At 42.4% G+C, this 22,687-nt stretch overlaps 1 protein-coding gene across 7 annotated transcripts in view; it reads right to left on the reverse strand.

Annotated features, from left to right (window-relative positions):
* The window catches only part of DYNC1I1 (dynein cytoplasmic 1 intermediate chain 1), a 195,253-nt gene that overhangs the window by 75,840 nt on the left and 96,726 nt on the right, over positions 1–22,687 (reverse strand). For all 7 annotated transcript variants that reach the window (XM_042801890.1, XM_042801892.1, XM_042801889.1 and 4 more), the window contains 3 exons: positions 14,602–14,691; positions 5,555–5,717; positions 4,307–4,406 (listed from right to left, as the gene is read on the reverse strand). In XM_042801890.1, the coding sequence (XP_042657824.1) occupies positions 4,307–4,406; positions 5,555–5,717; positions 14,602–14,691 (353 nt within the window). The remainder of the gene's footprint in view (positions 1–4,306; positions 4,407–5,554; positions 5,718–14,601; positions 14,692–22,687) is intronic.

Below are 22,687 nucleotides of genomic sequence, written 5' to 3' on the forward strand. Positions count from 1 at the left end.
GACCTTGAATTCCACTGACAGTAAGATTGATGTAATGAGCACCCTAAAATCAGATCCATATTTTCTTGTACACCCATTATCCACTGTTGTATAGAAGTAGATGTGCAACACACACATGTATTTGTTCTGTTTATATACATATACACAAACATATAGTATATGAAAAATAAGATTTTCACATTCTGTTGATGAACTTGTATTGTTTCAAAACACCATGAGAAGTAACAATTTGCCCACAAAACATCAATTACTTTCTGCGTATACAACAGCACCCAGTTCTCCACTCTCACATGCCTGACACTAGACACCTCTGGTAGCTTCTGTCCTTACCTCTAAACAGTCAAAGTAAGGCAGTAGGCCTTATGGCACATCCAGAGAAAAGCATGAGCCTTCTGCAAACCAACAAGCCAGCAGCCTAAGTTCCACAAGGACTTACACCTTCCTCTTGTAAACTATGAATGCTTTCCCTTAATATTTCTCAATGATCTTCACAAATCATTGTCGCTTTTTGTCTTTCGCAGGTAAATTCCTGCCAAACTGTTCACCACTTTACAGGGGGACGGTGCAGCTGGTAGATGCAAAGGATGTGGAACAAAGAAACTGCCAATAGTGCTATTGGGAGCGGTGAATTTGGTCCAAACTAGGCATTTTAAAAATAATAAAAACCCCACCACCACCCTTTATATTATTATTATTGGAGTTTGCGCCTCTCTGCTCTCAAAATCCATTTGGAAGAAATAATGCACACAGCTATAACTTTTGCCATCAGCAGCTGTTCCTTCCAACTTTGTGTACACTTCCATGGATAATACATCACGGAGCTGATGATTTTTCTATTCAAGCTCATTGTTCTAAATGAGCCTGCACCCACGTGTGGGAGAACCACCAACGACACGTGTCCCCCATAGCTGCCTCTTTCCCATTTTTGGGCAGCTCTGACTGGGTTGTACCTTCATCCCAGCAGACCCTGTCTGCTGGCACATCTTATAATGGCAATTTAGCACCCAAATCACTTGCATGGGATTTAGAGCACACGGCAGACCAACCACCTCTTCTCTCTCCTCAAGTATTGAGGGAGAACTGTGGGTGGTTTAATCCCATACCTGAGGCACCACCGCTCTGGACACAGTTGTGCCAGCCTGCCCTCCACTGTTCTCATCCATTTCACCCCCCTCTTCTCTCTCTCCCTCCCTCGTGACAGAGATTACAACCACTTCTGAACAGCAAACTCAGCTTCTCCTTTGAACCTTTTCATCCCACGTTGGCCCAGATCCAGGTAGACAGCGTGCACAGCAGGATCTTGCCAGGGCATCTCGTTTTGGGTGAACAGGTTAGGTACCATTTGCGCGAGCAGCAGAGCCCGCAGTTGTGAAGGGGCAGATACCTTGGCAGGCAGAAGTGACGAGCCCTTCCACTGACATGCCTGCAGCCAGCTAGGGTGTGTGATCAGGTCTGAAGCACCAGTTTGGAAGCACTTTGGGGTTAGTTCACACTCCTGGAAAGTTTAGCGAGCATGTTCTGGTTGGCAGCACGTCTGGCCATAAACAAACACTGACTCAAATCTTGTTGGTCTATAAGTAGGTTTTGCAATCATGGTTTATGCATCTGACTAGAAATACAGTTTCAAGTTTACACAGATGCTAGGGTCATACCTAGCTGGGCAACACTATTACGAGGCTTTTTGACTCTTAAAGAAACAGAGCCAAGTGCAACACCCTAAATCCACGCTGGCATTGCACACTCACTACTTCACTCAATCTACTTGCATTGACAGAATTTCAGTCGTCACCAGGTGCCCAGCTGTCCTGTGACTGCAACTGAAATCAATGTGGAAATGGTGCTGTGGGAAACGGCATTCAAGGCTGCTGCCTGAAAGTCAAGACATGGCAATATCCCTGAGACTGTGGTTTTCTTGGCTTTAGATGAGCTAAGTTGCCTCCTCACGGACAGAGCAAGGTGATCCCACTTTCCCTCACTGTTTATACTCAGTCTGCTGGGCCTTTCCCTTAGATCCTTGATGAAGCGTCTAGGCCATGGGTTAGCTTTAATGATATGAATGATCCCACATGCTTGGGACCGTATTTTACATGTGACTGGGAACAGAATCACTTGTTTAATCAATGCATCGAGGTCTTTTGTTTGATTAAGCTTCTATTTGCCTCTGGGATGTTTTGCAGCAACAGTTTTATCGCAGAAAGTTGAGCAATGTATTCTGCAATTCCCATGATTATTCAAGTTATCCTTTGGTATGCTGGACACTGACACGTCCTGGAGCGTGGGTGAGAAGCAGAGCTAGAGGTTAGGTGACATACCCCCATCCAGCTCCAGCTCCTGCCATATGATACACCTCAAAGCAGGCAAGAGAGGGGGCAATTCCTTCTCCCAGGGTACTGTAGGGGAGTGTGCAGAAGCCCCCTGGGACAGAGAAGCTGCCAGGGCGGAGGAGCCCACACTGGGGTGCCAGGGAGCTGAGCGTGAGGAGTTAACGGAGGGGGAGGCAGGAGGGGCCACCCTGGAACAAAGAGGTGGGAAGCAGAACATGCCTTCAAGCCCCAGGGGCTGAGCAATTACATTTGGCAGTGCTCTTCTGAGGCGGCTTTTTTTCTTGCTGCCCTGGGAATACAGTAAGAGCTGCCTGTTAGGAAAATATCAGATAAGAATTCCGTGTAATTTCCAGCCCCTGAACAAGTGAACAACCTAAGATAAGTGTTTCCTCAGGCTTATATTTGATTTCTGTGGAAATCCATATGTGCTTAAAGGCCACCCACGTCACACCAGTACATACCTGTTGTTAAGCTGGTATTTTGTATGAAAGCAAAAGTATAAACCCTTAATTTCACACACAGGGTGCGAGCTGGATATTCCAAGAAGCCTCTCTGCAGCTGGCCATCGTGCACCATTCCTGGTTGGACAGCCGGACCTGCACAGCCTACCAGTGATGCTTGGTGAGACCCTCCAACTCCCCTCCTTCCTGCTGCCTGCCACGTCCTCCACACAGTCAGCTGCTGCCTTACCCGAGAAGCCCTGCTACCATTTCAAGGGGAAGGAGAGAAGGATGGATGCGAGAGTCACCGTGCTCCTTATCCACTGTCTCTCTCCAGCCCTCACACACATACTTGGCCTTAAACACGTGCTGTCTCCACATGCAACACCTAACATGGTGCAGAAGGAGCAGCTACTTCTCAGATCAGGCTAAGCAAAGCTTGTTCTTAGCACTGGGCTGTGCTACATCTGTAACATCTTTGGTACCCACACCAGGCTGCATCAGGGCTCCGGGCACACCAGGGCACACCTGAGGCTGAGTTTGGGGTCAGCTAGGCAGGCTGGCTTGCATTTGCATTTTTCAAGTCTATGTCCTCCTGCAGCAGTTTTGTTATATCTGTATTGTGGACCTTGGAGCGGAGTCTCCTCGGTTTCCTCCCCAGGGAAACCAGCTGCCTTGCTCCAGGCTGGAACAGAGGAACGCGCTAATGGGGACGAAGCAGAGAGGATGAGGCGGGGCTGGAGCGAAACGGTGACTGAATGAATTTGACATGACCTGTGGTGAGGGGTGTGTGTACTAATCCCAGCTCTCCAACAGAGTAACTAATTAACCTGGTTTCTGTGCTTTGCTGATGTGGCTGTATTGGTTTGGGGAAGCTTAAGCATCTCTATCGTCAGTTTTATGTTGCAATATGACAATGCTTTTCTGTGCACAGAAACTAGATACCTTCAAGGCATGCTGCTTTAGCATGTCCCCTGGCCAGCTGCAGTTCCCTCTTCCATCACTTGAAGAAAGGACCCATAATTATTTGAAACACCTCTTTTCAATCTTTTCCAATTGTTCAGATACTTCACATTTTGAGTTTTATTATATCAGAAAAATAAATTTTATTCATCACAATTCTTATTTTTTATTTTATCTATTAATATGTCTATTTATTAAATAAATTGCTAGGTATTTAGTAAATTATTTTTGATTGGTTTAATTTTGAATCTTTTGTTCTGTAAAAATTTCCATATGTCGAAGGAGTGGAGAGGGGAGGAAAAGTAAAGACTCCTTCATCTTACTAGGTTTGTTAACCTGTAGTTTTAATACAACATCCTGGTTTTGAAGACCAAGTAACATATACAAAAAAAGGACAGCTTCATTATTGCCCACTACTCTTCTTTATGGAGAAACATGTGTTCACTCATTCAGGGCCCTGCTCTTAGCTAAGAAATGACATCATACTCTGCAGAACAAAGGGCAAAATGACACTGGTGGTATTTGTTAGGGAGAGGTTGAAAGGTATGTGGAAACATATCTCCCAGCTTCACATCTTACCTGAAGAGACCAATCCATACAGGTGACAACACGATGCTTTGACCAGTGCTCATCATAAAATTGACGGTTAAAGGAAAGGTTGGCTCCTGCTTGAACATCTCTGTGTAAATTCAAACAAAGGGACATTTTTTGAAGTACCAGTGTTCAAATGCTGTGAAAAGCAATGCAAAAGTTTCTGACTACTTCTCAAATCTCTGCCCGTCCTGGGGAATTCTGTTGCCTTGATTTAATTGCTCTCACCGACTGTCTTGTTGATAACGAATCTGCACCAAGGAACAAATTTTACCTCTGTTTCACAAAACTACATTTCTTCATTTCCCACTGCCTTCCTGACTCTTCTGCATCACCCTGGGCCACCTGCCACCTTTGTCTCTCAGGAACAAACCTGGCCCTGGCATTCAGCTCCCCCTTTTCTGAATCTTCACCTCCAAGCTATAACCAAATCTCTCTTATTTATGACTCCTGAAATCTTAAAGGTACAGAACCTCCTCCCAGCAGTGGAAATGGCAGATGCCTTCTGGCACCACTGGGATGGGCTGAAGCTCAGTCCTGGACCAAGGCTGCCACACCGATGCATTTAGCCAGTGCACAGGGGCGATGCTCCAGTGGAACCTCTGGTAAGTAACTCCAGTGTGACACAGCTACTGGCTTGCCATGAGGCTTCAATGGATACGCAGGTATTGAAATTGAAATACTTCCTCATCTACTGACAAGTTTTGCTGCTTCTGCTCCCCTATCAATTGCTGAGTACACAACCTGTCATCTCTTGTCTTATACGTTTAGATTACAAACACTTTGGGAGATCATAATTTTCATCCACACAATGCATAGCACAGTGGGATCCATTACAGACCTGAGGCAGTAGTGGAATATAAACAGCAATTTGAATTTGCAAAAATATCCTGATACAAGCACACAGATGTACACCACTGGAATGTACACATGCACATGTGTATACACACATTTATCTATTGCAATTATTTCTTCAGAATTTGAAATTTCATCCCAAAAATGAAAGAAAAAATTAAGCCACCTGAATAATATGTCAAGAAAAATACCCCCAATTCCTAGATCAATAAAGCATGAAGCTATTTTACAAAATAATTTCAGATAACAAAGTGACCCAGGCCTTCACAGAGAGATTTTAACCTTTTCTTAACTATAAAAATGTTTAATTTAGTTTTAAAATTAAGGCTTGCTGGCATTGGAATTCTTTATTTTACAATGGCAAAAAATACACAAACTGACCCATCTTTCTCTTCTACATCTCTGCCACTGTAGTCAAAGAAGATGTCTGAATCTTCAGCCAAAGCTCGCTCAATTACACGTATTGTCCGGTCAAAAAATATCAGGAATTCTTCAGAATGGAGAACTTGCTGCTTTTCTTCTTCTGTCAGTTCTCTAGGAGGAGCTTGGAAAATGAAAAGATGTAGTTAAGAGTATGACATTTCACCTCTTTCCTAATCAATCAACATCTTCAGTGGGTTTCTTTTGACATAAAAGCTTGCCGTAGCAATGTCAGGACAAAAATCAAAGCTTTACCCTGAAAATCATGACTAAGAGTTTTTTAGTATATCTAAACATACTCCTGTATATTCCCAGAATGTAGCATTTACAGAGAAGAGATCCTATATCTTATATATTTATTATTCTGAAATGGAAAATACTTAAACCCCCTAAATTAAATAAACCCAGTGTTCCTATTTCAGGAAATGGCTTTGACTGACATTTAGGCAATACCTAACTCGAGAAAGCAGAACACTTATGTAACAGGGGACCTGTCAGAGAAGCCAAAGATAAAATAATCTTCTTAACATATACTGAAGTTCTTTGTATTAAAAGGGCTCACATAATCTCTCTCTTCACTTCTTCCCATTTCTCCTTGGTGTCACTGATAAAGTCTGTCTTTGCTGTAGAGCTTTTTTCAAAGCAATGAAATAAATAAACAAAGATATTCTCTGAGGCAGCAAAATCAAATGCAATTGACCAAACACTAGTTTTGTTAAGGCAGTTTTATTCCTTGCAGAGGAACCCCAAGAGCTAGAGCTACAAATGCCACTGAGCTATGGGCAAGGCTGCCCTGGAAGGGGGCAGGAGCTGCCTTGGGCTCCGGGCTGGGGAAGCTCACATCTCCTGGCACTGGTCAGGACAGCCTGGCCCCTGCAAGATGAAGTTGCTTCTTCAAACATACGCAGAGATGCTAAACCTTTACGTCCAAACCAGTATTTCCAGTATGGCCCTTCATTTGAAAAATACTATCTTTGCAGGATGCACCAATGCTACCTCTCCATCAGTTTAATGACCTGTTGGTAAATTCCAACTCAAGCACAAGCATCAGAGGCAAAGGAAATTGAGATGCTGCTATTGCTATGGTGCAAAATTCTGTTCTCAATTACACTGGCAGGGTCATACTGGTATTGTGGCAATGTTATATATTAATTATGCCTTTTCCCACATGTGCTTTTAAACCATCATTTTACTTATATTTCAGAATTACTTATATTTCAAAAAATGCTGTTAATATCTTCACAGTTAACACCAAACCAACCTTACAACTAGCTTAAATTCCTTCAGCATGAAGAGCTCTGTTGACATCACAGGAATTATGCTAACAGAGAATTTTGTTCCAGATTTATAATTAGGTACACAAACAACATATCATAAACAGTTTTATTGCAAAATTACAGAGGCTCGTAGAGTTTAACTGTCAATCAAAGGTCTCCTGCATTTGGCTTTACACTATGGATTTGAGGTGTTTACTCGTGAAAATGACCTTGCAGTCTCCGTAGGCCGTATTGGGTTAAAACACCAGCAGCCAAAAAACATAATTCAGCACAGCCTCAGAGAACACACAGTATATATCAACATTTAACTCTAAGGCCTGTCATTCATATCTTAATGTTTAATTAAACGAGTGACACAGTTTAAAGTTGCAGTTTGAAAATACTTTCCAGTTGCTGTGCCATGCCACACAGCTACTTTCAGTTATCAGGGAGATGTAGACCTTGCTTGCCACCTGATTCTCCTGTGTTTCACACTAGATCTGTGAGCTCCAGTGCTCAAGTACGATGCCACCACCAGCCCCAGGGGCAAAGATGGATTGAAAGGCTCAACAGCAGATAGAAGTGGTGACATGGTCAGCATTACTGCAGTACTCAACTCCCCCAATTTTCAGTGTAATTGCTTTCAGAGCACTCCCTGTGGTTGGGAGAGGCTGTTATCACCACGCTTAGGTTTGCCCCAACTGGTCAAAGCGCTAGCTTTAAAAGAAAATCTCTGCACTACACCTGGGCTAAATATAGAGGGCAGGAAAAATGCAAAAGATGGAGGAGCAATTTGGTCCTCAGGAGACAAAGTAGCTAAGAAGTTAGAAACTTGAGCCTTTGATGATCTCCTATGGCCTTGGCCCTATGCCTCCTACCACCAGTTAGTGGTCCCTGTGGAGCTCCACACATCCAGAGACTATCTGCATCCCCCCGCATGGTCCCCCTGAGTCCCAGAACGACAATTACCAAAGCAGGAGCACAATTTGCCTCTAAGTGCTTTAGACAGAAGCAATGCATGTGAAAAAAAAAAAAAAAAAAAAAAAAAAAAAAGAATGACTAGCAAAGAGTACAGGTTGACCTATTGCAGCATCCACTGCTGAATAGTAATTGGCACTAAGGGAACTCATCTGGCAAGGAAGCCTGTAATGAGGCAATATCCCACTGTCACCACTAAGGCATCGCTTTCCGAGAATCAAAGACAACAAGCATGACAATGCAGCAAAATGGCATAAAAGGGGAGAAAATAACTGCAAAGGCAACTGGAAAACTCATTGTAAATTGCTCCAAATGGTAAAAATTATTTGCTAAATCAAATCCTCTCTACAGCTTGGAAATATAAATTTATTACTCAGTCATTTGCTGACTATAACTGGCAAAGAAAATACAACCAAAAATCAATAGAAAGGGAAAAGGCAAAAAATAAACACCTTTGGAGCTGTGGGGTGTTCACAAGCAATGGAGACACACATGATTGCAGTTCTACCTCAGCAAAATTTCCCTTGCAGTTAGCAATGATCTGTGGGAGGCCAGCAGTCTATTAAACCCTCTTAGGCATCAGAAACACCTTGGCTAAAGTTTGTAGGGCATAAATCAGCTTACCTCATTCATCTGACTGACACACCAGATGCCCCCTGGCGATATTAAGCTTCATATTTTAACCTTATTTTCTTCTTTCATTCGGCTGCCTCTGAAGTTTTATTTGAGGCAATCTCTTCTTACAAGAATGTTAACATCATTACTTTTTCCAATGTAAAACACTGCTGTAACTACTGCAAATACATGAAGTATAAGCAAAAAACCCAAAACAGACCGGCTTGTTCTTTCAAATATGAAGAGTTTCTAACCATTTGTCTTTCAGAGCCATTTTCCCCTTGTTCCTTCTCCCTGTCTGTCCATACCTCAAACAAAATAAAAAGAATCTATGTAATTTTCTGCAATTTTTCTTCCTATCTAGGAGCTTACAGTTACTTTGATCTCAGCTTTCAAGAGGCACAGGCTCTCTTCAAGGAAAATTCTGAGAAACATAAGTAGCTGATCAAAGTATTTTTTGTTTTGTTTTGTCACAGAGACCTATGTGATGTGACAATATCTTCAGAAATTCCCTGTAAGAATACAGCATTTGCCTTCAAGTATCTGCTCTCCCTGGCGTAAAAAACAAACAAACCACATCTAACCTTCCATGTCTAACAAAGCCTAGTGCAGTGCTTAGCTTATCAGTGCTAAAAGTTGTGTGCTTTTTGCCTGGAGTGCAATGAAAGCTCTTGCAAAGGAAGACCTATACTTTGCTCTTGTTTCTATGCCGTGGCCTCGTAACAAACTGTTGTGCCTGTGCTCTGCTTCCCGCCTGGAGGAGCTGAACCCCCCCCGGCCCTGCACAGCTCACTGCAAGAGGACCCATGGTGCAGCCACCATGTTCTGCCTAAAAGGGCCACTGGGCCTCCCATTTGCCCACGGACCCATGGAAATGTCGGTGGGATGGTGTGAACCCACAAGCAGAGTGCTGTTTGGCTGGCTCTGGGCTTATGATGTCAACAACATGGATTGAAGAAGCCTTGTACTCCTGTTAATGTATAATACTGTACCAAATAAAATGGAATTTGCATTTAAACACTATGCAGTTAGATAAGCACGGAGGACGCTGCAGGGGAAGAAAATGTGAGGTGTAACTGTAATGAAAGACATTGTACGCGCATGCATGAGCTAAAAGGTCTAGAATATGTAACAAAAAATGAATGTGACATGAAAACAACAGATCTGTTCGACACTTATTCCTGAAAAATAAGATAATTTTATTATTTCATATGATTTAACATAATCCTCAGAAATAGCGTATTTCACATCAGATCCTTTGTCCACAAATTTCTTTGGATAAAATAGAAAAAAACACAGTTGATACTAAAACATTTCCTTGGATCTTTAGGAACGTGATAATGAATGCTGCAGACTTGTTCTTATCTGGCAGAAGCAGGTTTGTAGAAAATATAAACAGTTGTGATAACAGTGTAGGATCAAATTCACAAATATTTAAATACCAGGATTTGAGTCTTCTCCCAAGGCAGCCAAAAATATATTTAAAAAAAACCCAACCGAACAGCTAAACAGAAGAAAGACCCACATTTAAATAAGTATAATAGAATATAAAAAATATTCTCCTGGAACCTCAGCAATTGTAAAAACCTGACAAAAGAAATTAAGACCATTCAAGGCAAGAAAGAAAAAAAGAGCAGAAAGTGAATGAAGGAAAGGTCAAACTAATAAAAACAGTAAAGCAGGAAACAGCCTTGTTATGAGCCCAGAGATATAACGAGAGACAGAAGGAGATTAGTAAAACCCTTTTAAGAGCTGTATTATTTCTTTCAGCATGTATTTAAACCCATGTAAATTGTAGATGTGTTGACGATGGAGGATGGTAGAAATGTACAGCATGAGAACCGCAAGGTGCTAAGGGGCTCTCAGCAGCTTTTGGTCCCTGTCTGTCGATAGCCTCTGGTGCTCTTGTTTTTCTTGTGCTTCTCACTTTCATGTCAGGCTTGATATGTGCCATGTCCTGGTTTGGTATGTGCCATATCCTGGTCGTGTTGGGTTTAAAACACAAGTCCCTGCATGGCACAGTTGCTGAAGATGTAAAGGGAGATTTTGATGTGCGTTTAGAGATTCTTCAGTTCTGGAGTAGCAAGGCCCAGAGCCTTAAATGTGAAGCTATGCCAGGCAGGGCTGTGCCCATTGACTGTGCTTGTCCCGGGGCTGTGCTGAGCCACGTCCCTGAGCACGCCTGAGCCAGGCATATCCGAGCTCGCGCCGGTGTTGGTGGCAGCGAAACCATGGTGTTACAGGCAATTAAAAACCTCAGAGAGACGGCAGGAGCAAAGCCAGCAACCTTGTCCTGCTTCTCTGATACCGATGCCTGAGCTGGCGAGAGCTAAACCATCTCTCTCATCACAGCTTGCTGCGTGGACACCCGAGCCCCATGCACAGGCCTAGGGCGAGTCAGGGGCACAGCAGTGCTTTTCAAGATGCAGATCCCAGCCTCCCCCATCACAGCCTTTCATGCAAGTTTCTGTGGATATATCCACGGCTTCAGATAAATGCTGGTTGAGGCCCATTTTCAAGACCCAGCCCGTCCCGCTGTTCATGTGGTTTCTACTGACACAAAGGTGCCTTAGGTGGAGCTCCAGAGCCCTCTGGAAAGCCCCAACCCACTTGATGCCACAGTTTGGGACCAGACTCTTGTTTACATGGTCAGGAGAGGCTGGGAACAGGCAGAGCCCAGCCCAGTTCATCAGCAGGTATCCCACACTTGGCTCGTCCAAGGATGGTGGGAACACCATGCACCTGAGTCATGGATGACAACAGGCAGCCCTGTGGAAGAAATACAGGGGAGTCCCATGGCTTCATATGCTTCAAACGGTCAACAACCCAGGTCTTCACCTCCCACTCCAGAAACACTCTGGGGGAGCTTGAGCTGCTTCCCTGCCCTTAGCACCTCCATGGCATTGCAGTGCCACAAGAAGTGTTGTGCCAGGCAGGCTGCCCTGTTGCAGGTGCATTGTGTGCCTTATGGTGGATGCTGAGAGAGGTCCAGAACTAGGGTCAGACCCTGCAAACAGCTGTGCCTGCTGAATAATGCCACCAAACCCCGCAGAGCAACTCTGGGGTGTGCGGGGGGAAGACGAGGAAATTAAGCATGCAATAAATGTCTGTAGAATTAAATTGGAATACCTATAAACCACAGAGAAAAAAAAAATCACATTTCCTCTTAAAATACCATTATAAAAATAGAGCACTCCTGTCCTGTTGGCTTGGGGAGAGGGAGACTGAACAGACTGGATCCAAGCTTTATTTTTCATCCTGACCTATTTTTGAGTTATGTTCATGAAAAGATTGTCTGCCTTTCTCTCCCTGCACTTCTCTCTCCCATGGTTTTTTTTCTTACACTCCTATAACTCAAAAAATGCCACGCTGATTTTTTTTAATCTGTTAAAAAATGTGCTCCCTGAGCTGAAACCAAATTTCAGCCCAGAGCAAATTTTTACGGCTGGGTTATAAATCCCTGAAAAACAGGATTCATAATGGAAGTGCTGACACAGCCTTAACTACTATATAGCAGTGTGAATGGCGCCACTATAATATCTATTAGAGATTCTTTAAAAAGTTTGCAAAATATTGTCTTGCCTTGGAGAGAAAAAGAAGCCAGAGTACTTAATGCCAACATAAACATGCTTTTAACCCATTATGTGCTAATTTGCAGAAAAGCTATTAATTCTGAGTAGGCACACAGAGTGCAGCACCGACAGGAAATGTTCTTCTAAACTCCTGTTTGACTTGTAACATGGTTTTAATCACTTCCATGAAACACAAACTATGGCTTCAAACTGAATGTTGCTCAGAACATGAGAAGGGTGATTACAACAGCAAGGAAAACGGGATTTTGTTGGCAAAAGGGCTAAATCCAACAGGGAGAGAATGACACCAAACACTAAAAAATGGGACCCCGTTACCTGTCAGTTTGGGTACAACTGTTTCATTTGATTCACAGCATTTAATGCCAGTCATCAGCACACCACTGTTTTATCCATCACAACATGTACTACAGGCCAAGTTCACTTTCTGTCAGGCAATGAGCATGTTTTCTTCTTCCTTGAACCCAGTCAAGTGTTAGCACCTCACAAAGTTGATTCTGCTAAAACAAGCTGTGCCTTGCTTTTACAGCCTGCAGTTTGTGTGTCTGAGACCAGCGCTAAGCTAGCCCAGTTGATATACCATTCCTGGGGGGTCTGCTAGGCAGGGAAGGGGGGACTAAAACACAACAAAGAAATAAAAGATGTTGGCAGTGGCACTTAGCAAAGTACATAAAAGTCTATCTTGAAAGCCCATGAAAAAGTGAAATAAATCAGTTCAGGAACCTACTTAGAATTTTTCTTCTCTTCATGCAAGAGTTTGTGCTTTCTCCCCAGGTATAAGCGCTAGCGTTACTTTTATGTGGAAATAAATGGGGGTGGGATCAGCTGTGAGCTGAATATTAGAGGGGCATTCAGCAACTTGGGACAGTGCTTATACAGTGGGTGCAGTGAAACCAGTTTTTATGGCTTCCTGTTGTCATCAGTAAAAGAGATACTGTGTTAGGTCCAGTGACTGCTAGAGTCCATACGTGAGTTGACACCGCAGTTTAGGGAGGAAGGGTAGTTTTCAGGAAGAAGTAAGTTTTTCTGTGTTGCCATGTTTTTGCTCATGCCTTCCCTTCGGCCTTTGCAGACTCTTGTGTGACTCCTGTTCCTGCTGTCACCGCTGCTCCCCTCCACCCACAGCGGCAGTGGCTGGGCACGGTGAGAGAAGCAGAAGGATAAGGAGTGGGAGGAGTGAGTTCCCCCCTCCGTATTTCTACAAGGACCTAATGAGCAATGGACACTGCAGGATCTATGGCACGGGTGATTTCTATGATGTGTTTACGAGGGAAGAAAGATCAATTTATAATCAAAACAGCATGACTGGTGCTGCAACTCATTTCAGTGTGTGAGGATAGAGAATGTGGGCACCATATTCCAGACTCAGGTTTTTTGGACACTGATGTAAATCATGCCAGGCTGCCGTGGATGAGAAAGGAGCATCCACTGCTGTATTCACAGTTAACAATTTCATGGGCTTCTCTGTAAATGACACTTTTTTTTTCCCACTAGTGAGATTATCTTGTGAAAAACAAAGCCAAGGTCACAGAATCATCCTGATAACAATCAAGAAGTGACTTAGGCCCTACCTGAGGAAGTAAGTTACCTTCAAAGAGGGTAAACAGCACTATGAGCAGTGCTGGCAATACAGAGCTAAGAAAAGCTGGAGAAGAAACTCGTTTTGTCTCACAGTGGAACTGCTGATATTTCAACTCTTTTCCCCTGCTCCACACAGATGTGAGCATTGACTGTTCAAAGCGATACACCAGAATAGACAATACTCTAGTAAATTCCCAGCTGAGAAGGACCAAATTTCACATCCCTCTTCTAATTACGAAAGCTAGAACAGGTCCAAGAGAAGCAAATGAGAGACACCCAGAATATCTACCGTGTCTAGTGCTGACATGCACCACTTCAGCAAGTGTCTCGTGTCTGCACCAGAAAGAAGTAGTAATGTGAATTTTTGTCTCTTGTAACCCTGGAGAGTTTCTCAATCCAGAGGAAGGGACAGAAGGGCTGGACCTGCCTGGCTTTGGTTTTGACCTTAAGTTCCTTTGGGGTAGCTCCCACAAAAAGGTTTGATTTTGACAGTCAACATTTTCCAGTGAAATGGTTTTCTGCTGGAAGATTCTTGACCACCACTAGGTTTAAGTTTGCCCCTCTCAAGCAGACAGACAGTTAGGGGCTCTAAGTACTTTTGAAGACCAACCATCTTTATGGAGCTGCTGGAATGCCTGGCATTCGCATTTTAAATCTTTCACGTAAGCAGGCTATTTGAGCCAGAGGACAAGTAAGCACCAGTCCTGGAATCCGAGAATCTCTACTTTGTTTCCAAATTATGAGGACATATACCTTCTTCTAAACAGCTGAAGTCTTGTGCCTTTCACAAGCTTCTCAGACCTACCTGCTGAGTTGCTGGGATACAATTTTCTGCTTTTATGCCACTCATATGGTTTTGAATCAATAAAACTGGTGACTGTTTCGATTTCGCAGTGTTCTCAATAATGGAAACTACCTATGAGGATAACTACTTGCAGGATTCAGTCCTTTAAAGCTGTAACAAAATCCTTTCCAATTTTTAAAGTACCTTCTTTCACTTCCTGCTTCTGGTCTAGATTTTCTGTCTCCAAGTCATCCTGTGCTTTTGGCTCCACCATCTCTTCATCATCTTCATCCTCTAAAAAAAAAAAGGAAGAAAAAGATTTGTGAGATTCTCCTCTTTAAGGGGGATGGAAATTACGTATCTTCTATATGATTATAAACTGGTAGTAAACACAGGTAAAACAAAGTGCACAATAAATGGAAACATCTACATGTATAATCAGAGTGAAACTTTCAGACATTTCCCCCTAGAGTGGAAGATAATCTGCTAAACACAGGGCACCTGCCACTTCAGCTCCCTGTAGCAACTTCCCATCTCAGATGTTGGCTGAATATCTCCCTGACCTTGGAGATGACTTCTTGGATGGCATAAGAACAGATGCAAACATGTTTCAGCCTGGCAGCTATTCCAGGGTTGGGACACCTGCTATCCAGACACCTCATTTCCAATTCAATTCTCACCAGATTAATTTGTCTTTTGACCTACAGGAAGGGGTTAAATAGAAATCTGACCTCAGGTCAGATGCCACTAGCAAGCAAACAAGCATGGTACAGTTCTGAAAAGTCATCACCATCAACTGGGGGAACACAGCAACCAAAAGTGGCATTTGGAGTTTAAGAACCATTCTTGCATTAATACGAATTTAATGAACACTAAAATTTGACACATGTCAGTTACTACTGCCAGATGTTTTAATGACCTTTCCTGACCTATGCAAATGCCTCTCTCCCTTGCCCTCTCTCCCCACACTCACATGTTCTCATTTTATTCAGGAGGGCAAACCATTCATTCCTTGATGTCTGTCTGAAGTTACAAGGGTTCTGATTGTCCAGAACAAAACATAATACAAGTAGAGCTGTAAAGACAGTGATGCATCAAAATGGTTCAAAGCCTACCTAACCCTCATTACTAGTTCCCAGCTACAGCAACGTGATTCATTCTTCAGTGTCCAGGGCTGGCACCCAACCCACTCACACTCCTGAGAGGGTAGGGATGCTCAGCCTTCTAGATTCAGTGAACTACAAAGACTGAAAATAGAGCTTGTCCTAAAAGAGTGACTTACAGTAATTAACAATTAGGACGAGCAAACCTGTGGGCTATGGGGGAATTATTCTGGGGTGATTCTGGAGCTTGATCAAGGCATATCAAGATCCACTGGTGCGTTGGGTCAGTCCATCACATGAGTGAACGTGTGTTGTCCTGGCCTCGGGGCACTCAGCCATCAGCAAAACGGCTGCAGTTCCTTTGGGGCTTTCTGAACAATTTTCCTGTTACCACACGGTTCCTGGTGACATGGCGCTCCTCCAGGCATGCTGCCTGCTCTAACGCTGCCACGTTAACAGGGCCTGGATGTGGGCAGGGGGCAACATGTCATGTTTCTCCAACTGCTTAGCTACTGGCACTTTCTCCTGTAAAGGCTGGCTGCAGTCAGTCCTGGCTTCCTGGGGAGATATTGGTGCTGACAGGTTGCATTCAGCCAACAGTAACACGCAGCTGTATTTTGTCCTCAGTAACATAATAGGCACCATACTATTTCCACCACATTGCCTACACTAGGACTTCTCCCCCCAGAAGCCCACAGAGTGCATGTTGCTAGCTGACATTTTGGCTGGAGAACATGGCTTAGTCACATACTGTAAGGAAGTGTCGCAGCATGGGTAGATATACTTTTCCCTCTTGGCAAAACAAGGAAATCTTGGCATAAGATCTGCTATTGCTCCCCATACCACTAGTGACTGCAGAGAGGAGAAAGGGAAAGAAAGCTTGGCTCTCCAGCTGTCAGGGAGGAGAGATAAACGTGTGCTCCCCAGGCTGGGAAGGGAGAAGGAATCCATCATGGATGGAGAGGCATTTCCAGAATTAAAAGCGCTACTAACAAATGCTGCCTCTTTATTAGGGATTTTTCAGACCGTGAAGCTCAGAGTGGGGAAAAGGTAGGGAAAATACATGATGCCTCTCCTTGATGCCTCACTTGATAATTACATTTCTCTAGGTACCCCATATAGAAGGGCTACAGAGAAGCCTCTTTTAGAGACCATGCCAGGGTGGTTCAGTTTGGTAGAGTAAACATATTGCTCTGTCCACTGGCTGAAAGACAGATAATATCCAACTAAGTCAGCAGAGAGTCAGTGAGAAAAGCTCTCATGCTGTACACACATAGGAGGGGTAAAGAAAGGTCCTTCTGCCATTGGCCTGTGGTGCTAGTGGAGATGGGGATGTATGAAAGAGAGAGGCACTCCCAGTTTCAAAGAACAGATGAGAAGTGTGAGAAGAGACAGGAGTGACCTGCGCAGCCAGGAGTGAATACTCTGATAACCTCAGGTACATATGCACACACAGATAGGATCGCAACGGTGTACAGATATATGCACACAGACACACTTATGGTAGATACCTAATGAAGCCAACTCCCACAAGAGTTTTGTGAGTCTTGCATTACAAGTTTTCATTCCCTAGAGCACCAGCTCTTGGAGCCAGCTGTTTACATATGGGTTTCAGCTTCCATTTTTAACCTGTTTCCAACCTGTCAGCTTGTGCAGGGAAGTTTCAGAAGGGGAAGGATGTGAGAAAATTTGCAGGCAGGAAACAAAAAATAAACCAATATTGAATTGAAAATCTTGGGATTTTTAAGGCAGCATGCTGTGTTTTTAATTCCTACTTGTAATTTAGTAATGGACAGGGACAATGTAGCAAATGTAGAATGTAAGATTTAGTAGCAGGTTTTCAGACTAAAGTGAAGCAAATTTATCTCTGTCCCTTAGAACCTCTTGATCCCCTCATTTTGGGTGTCAAATTGTTTGCCTGCCTATAGCCCATTCCTGCTTCTAAAGCAGAGTAAGAATGAATGGCTGAAGCACAGCTGGAGCAGGGGGATGTACTGATACTTCAGCACCTATTAAGGTAGATCTTTACTTCCCTTCCTTCCTCTTCTGAGAACAATCAAAACCAAGTTTCCCTAGATTCCTCTAGATTTAATTGTAGCAGGAAAAATAAGTAAAGGTTATTACAACACATGCCATGCCTTTTTCCAAGGGCACACACATCAATAAATTAGTTTTACTGAGAAGCCAGTGCAAGAATTTTTATCAGATTAGACACAATTCAGATGTCCTTATTTCTTTACAGAGAAATGTATACACATACACAGTGAAAGTCAGCTAAAAGAATGATAGGGTTGTGAGCCAAATGCTAAAATGCTAGCAAATGCCAGAATTTGGATTGCCTGGGCACGATTAGCTCCTTCCCCTTCCCCACGTGTAGGCATGATGACATCATTCTGGAATTTCCTCCCTATTGAGTGTTTGGCCTCATTTTCTGGGTGCTCAACAACAGACACCTGGGTCCTGAAATGCAGAAGTGCTGAGAGCTGAAGTCAACCGGCCCTGTGCTTTGAGTGGAGAAAGCGCTAGGGAAATGCTACACACGTGAAAGCTCCCACATCTCTCTCTTTCAGTTTTCACTGAAAGTTGTTATTCTGACATTTTGTCCTTTCTTCCCCTGTGCTCCAGTCCTTTTGCATGATGGCAATAATATTGTAAAGACAGTAGTATTCTCACCCTGCACAGATGTGTTCAGAGACATGTTCATCAGGATTTGGGGCATATTAAGATGATGTCATGGGAGTAACAGAGAAACAAAAGCTTGGAAGGGGATTAATGTTTTCTGTGTTCAGTGTAACACTTGAACCGTGTCCATTAACATAAAATATGAGGCCAGAGCACCGAATGGAAGAAGATAAAAACCAGAAGGGTTAAAAAACTGTCTGAGACAAGACTCTGTTATGGAAAAAAACCTGACACATTATCATGTAATTAAAACTGTATCATCATACATATTCAAAAGGACTAATTAAGGATGCCCAGGAAACTTGCATTCTGGAATATCCAATACTGCTTGGCTTTGCAACCTGAATGTTTATTTGCCATATTTTTTTATATATTGCGCATTATTTAATGCCAATGTATGCATACGTACACATGTTCATAGTGTTCATTTGCCATTGTGCCTAAGTATGGTTATGAATTTGTACCTTTGACTGTGCACATACACATATACATTACAGAATAATGGGAAATGCTTTGGCATTAATTTTCATGTGTTTTACTTAAATGTGAAGAAGATAACATTTATAACATTTATTGTACATTTATTGGAGAATCTGTGAGTGTCTACATGGTCCTTTATTTCCACATGCGCCTAACTGGACTAGATGTACCACTGCAGTAATTGTCCATGGAGATGAAGACACTTCTGTTGTTCCTGAACACAAATGGCCTTCCCCTATTTAAGAACATACCTGACATTTGGAAGTTTAGAGAAATAACTTTTTAACTGCTTATATCACAGTAGTAGGAGTCTTCTAGTCACATTTGGCAAACCAGAGTTGCTACTAGCACCAGTGGTGTTACACCCTGTTCAGAAGATCTAAATAAGAACCCAAATGTCTATTAAAGGAACCACATGAAAAAGAGCTAGTAATGAAGAAGCTTATAGCTGCTGTGTAGCACTTCTCCTTTGTAGATCTCAAAGGACTTTGCAAGGAGGCCAGTTTTAATACATCCATTTACCACACAGAAGCTGACGGACAGACCCACTCACTTTAGATCACTCAGCAGACCCACAGCTGAGTGAAGAATAGAGGGTTGGCTTCAGAGTTTCAGTCTGGAATCCTTCCCACTAAGGCCACCCTGACTTTTACTGTGAATAAACAATTCCTCAGTGGAAATGATCATTAAATGCTTAGGTTAAAGATGTTTGTGTGCTGAAGCTGGTGGAGCCATAGGTGAGATTAAAATAGACTGTCATAGCTGGACCAAATACCATTTCTTCTTAATTCAGATCTCGATGACTCTCCAGGCTCTAGGAGGTGGTCAATCAGTCCTAACAATGCTTTATTTAACATGGTGAAGTAAAAGCAGAGCAATTGTTCTCAGCTTGTACTTAGCTTTGAACACTCCTGCTTCTGTTCCAGCCCAGAAGTGGTCTTGTCTGTCTAAAAGCTTGCCTGTTTTTTCCAACTATAGACATTTCTCTAATAAAAAAGTATGACCTATCCCTACAAACCTGGTTTTGTTTAATCTCCATGTAAAATACTAATTTTCAAATGTTGCCCAACTACTAACTCCAATGAGCCTGCTGTATGCCTGGCCTTTGCCTTAGACTCCACGAAGATGGATCACCACTTTGTAATCTCCATAAATGGAGGGGGAAGCCCTGTAACTAACTCCCTGGCACCTGCAGAAGAAATCCCCAGATGTGCTGAACTGGATCAAATGTTCACAAGAAGCACAAATGATCTCAGAAAGTCAGAACCCGCATTTCTACAAAGCTCGAGTATTTATTACCCACTTGGACTCTCTAGGGTTTTAAATCACTGTATTTATTTTTACACCATATGAAAACATACCAGGCACATTCAGGACAAATTAGAATCCACTGATAATATCTGAGAAGACTGCACATGACACTGGCTTAGGGTTTTAATTCTCGAGATGAATACTATTTTGCTTGGGCCAACATTTTCTTTGTTGGTTGTCTAAGTTTTGGATTGCCAGTTTTAGGCAGTTAGCACTGGTACTGCTCAAATAGTTGACTAAATAGCTGATTTTTTTGAGGATTTATGTAATTATAGGTCTCTGCTCTGCTAATATATGTACCACTATGTTCTGCATTCTTCTTGGACGGAGGATTTACACCTCCTCAGACCTGCATCTCTGAGACTAGCTAAAAAGTTGCAGCTTCTGTGTATTGTTCTTAGTATTGACAGCTATACTGAATTCGACTGATAGCTCTGTTTTTAATTCTGGGTAGGTATAAACAATCCCTTTATTAAAGACATATCTTTAAAATAGCAATTTAATTAGCATTACAATTATATATTTTATTGCCTGAGTCACTGATATATGAGAAACCAGTGGGTTATTATATGGGGTTTTATATCAGCATCAACATTCCTTAGTGCATGAGAAGGATCAGCCATGCATGGGACACATTCAGTAAAATCAAGTGTCTTCACAAGAAGCAGATTTGATATTTGCAGCTATGAAATACCAGAAACTGTCATATCCCTTTTACGTTTACAACTGTTCAAATTAATTTCACTGTTTCTGTTATGAAAGAATTACAAACTGAGCAAGGACAAATGCATCATGTTTATAGTGACATAAGCCTGGATCAAACAAGTTGAATATTGTTGGCATTCTTGAGAAGGAGTTAAAACATCGTGTTTCCTTTTTGAATATGTTCTTTCCATCACTAGCAAAATATGCAACAAGCAAGGGAACACATAGTTTTTCAAATAAGACTGCTTGACATTTCACATTTTTGAGAATCTATGATTTGCAAACTGGCTGAATGACCTATTTTTCATATAATGTAATTTTTTTGAAATATGTCCAGTTTTTCACTTTCATCTTTTGACTGCCCTTTGAAGCAAGAAGAGAATTAATTCATCAGTGGATTTTGTTTGCAGAGTGGGATGTGAGACTGGACGTACATGGGGCACATGTTAGTCATCCCAGATGGAAATATTCTTGCATGCAGGCTCTTCTTGGCAACAGGCAGCTGCCTTCTAAAATGTATTTCAGTCAGCCAAAGCAGGGAAGACTACTCAGTGCTGAATACTGAAAAGAAACCCAACAGAGGTGAACAGGTCCTGGCCTAAGGTCTGTACAACAGGCAACAAATTTTGGATGAGAATTTCATGTGAGCCTGAGCTTGCAAGCATATTTGCATGCAAGAATCATGCGCATGTAAGGTATCTCTGCCCCCTACCCAGAAAGATACTTAAATGTGCATTGCAGGAACGTTAAAAAGTTCCAGGTCATCCTTCCAGAGTTCCCCATCCCTAATACGGCACATTCCCAATATATCATCTTGTCCTTATGAACTACTACAGAGAAGTCGTGTTTTCTAATGGCTGTCAGATAAAAAGAGAACATTAGGAAAAGAAAGGGTAAAATTGGGTGAATGAATGTCTGAAACTATCATATGGCCACAGCACCTAAAAGACTTGAACAGAAGCATGTGACATTCTTCCTTCCCTTTCCACTTATATGTTTTTTAAACACCTGAATAAAATGTTCTGTCTGTATACTCTTTGACTGCAGTTCTGCAAAAGCAAGAAAAATTTGCAGTTCTGCAAGAGCAAGAGAAAAATCACAGCACTACAAGAACGGACTGCATAGCATCTTCAAACTCCCTTGATTTTTTGTTACCTTGAAGTGCTGTGGTGCTCTTTTGTAAAAAGAGGCTTCACATATTGATAAAATACAGGCTATATGAGTCATATTACTTTTACCAGACTCAAGTATATTGACTGAATCTTTTTGAAGAAAATATTGGTTTAAAATTTAAGCATAAAATAATATAATGCCTGATACATATATCACTTTAATCCAGAGGACTACAGGGCACTTTTCCCTGGGATTAACATATTTAGCCTAACATCCTCCACAGTGAGTAGACTAGTAATAATACACCAGCTTTAAAAGTTCAGGACTAAGAGAAAAAACCCTAAGTTTTCTTGTTTCTTGCAAAATTAACTACTAATCTCTGCCACACCTAGGAAGGTTCTTCTGATCCCGTCGCTTGTTCTGCAATGGAAATCCCTGCAAAGCTTCCACCCGATCCCTTAAGGAGCAGGTGGTATTTCCAGGCATTACGACCGGATCCCTAGAGTCTTTCTCTCAGTCTCCAGCTATCCTTGTACCAGCGCAATGAAGGAAATACGTATTTCACCCCCAAAACAAACACTGTAACCTGGCTGACTGAGAGGAGTCATTTAGTTCAGAAAATTTATTTTGCCTGCAGCATAGGCCATGCCTGTACTATTGCCACTTAAAAATTTGTCCTGAAATTTACTACCCTTCCCTCTTAAAACAAGCACCCTGTAAGTAATTTTTACTCAACATTTGTTTTTAAAGCTGTCCTTAACAATTACCACATTCAATTACTCCTGGTTGGGGGACTCCCAGGTCTCCTGGTTATTTAAAAGACATGTAGATGTGGTGCTTAGGGACATGGTTTAATGATGGACTTGGCAGTGCTAGGTTAATGGTTGGACTTGATG

The sequence above is a fragment of the Tyto alba genome, unplaced genomic scaffold (assembly GCF_018691265.1).
Source record: "Tyto alba isolate M040663 unplaced genomic scaffold, T.alba_DEE_v4.0 Super-Scaffold_38, whole genome shotgun sequence".
NCBI lineage: Eukaryota > Metazoa > Chordata > Aves > Strigiformes > Tytonidae > Tyto > Tyto alba.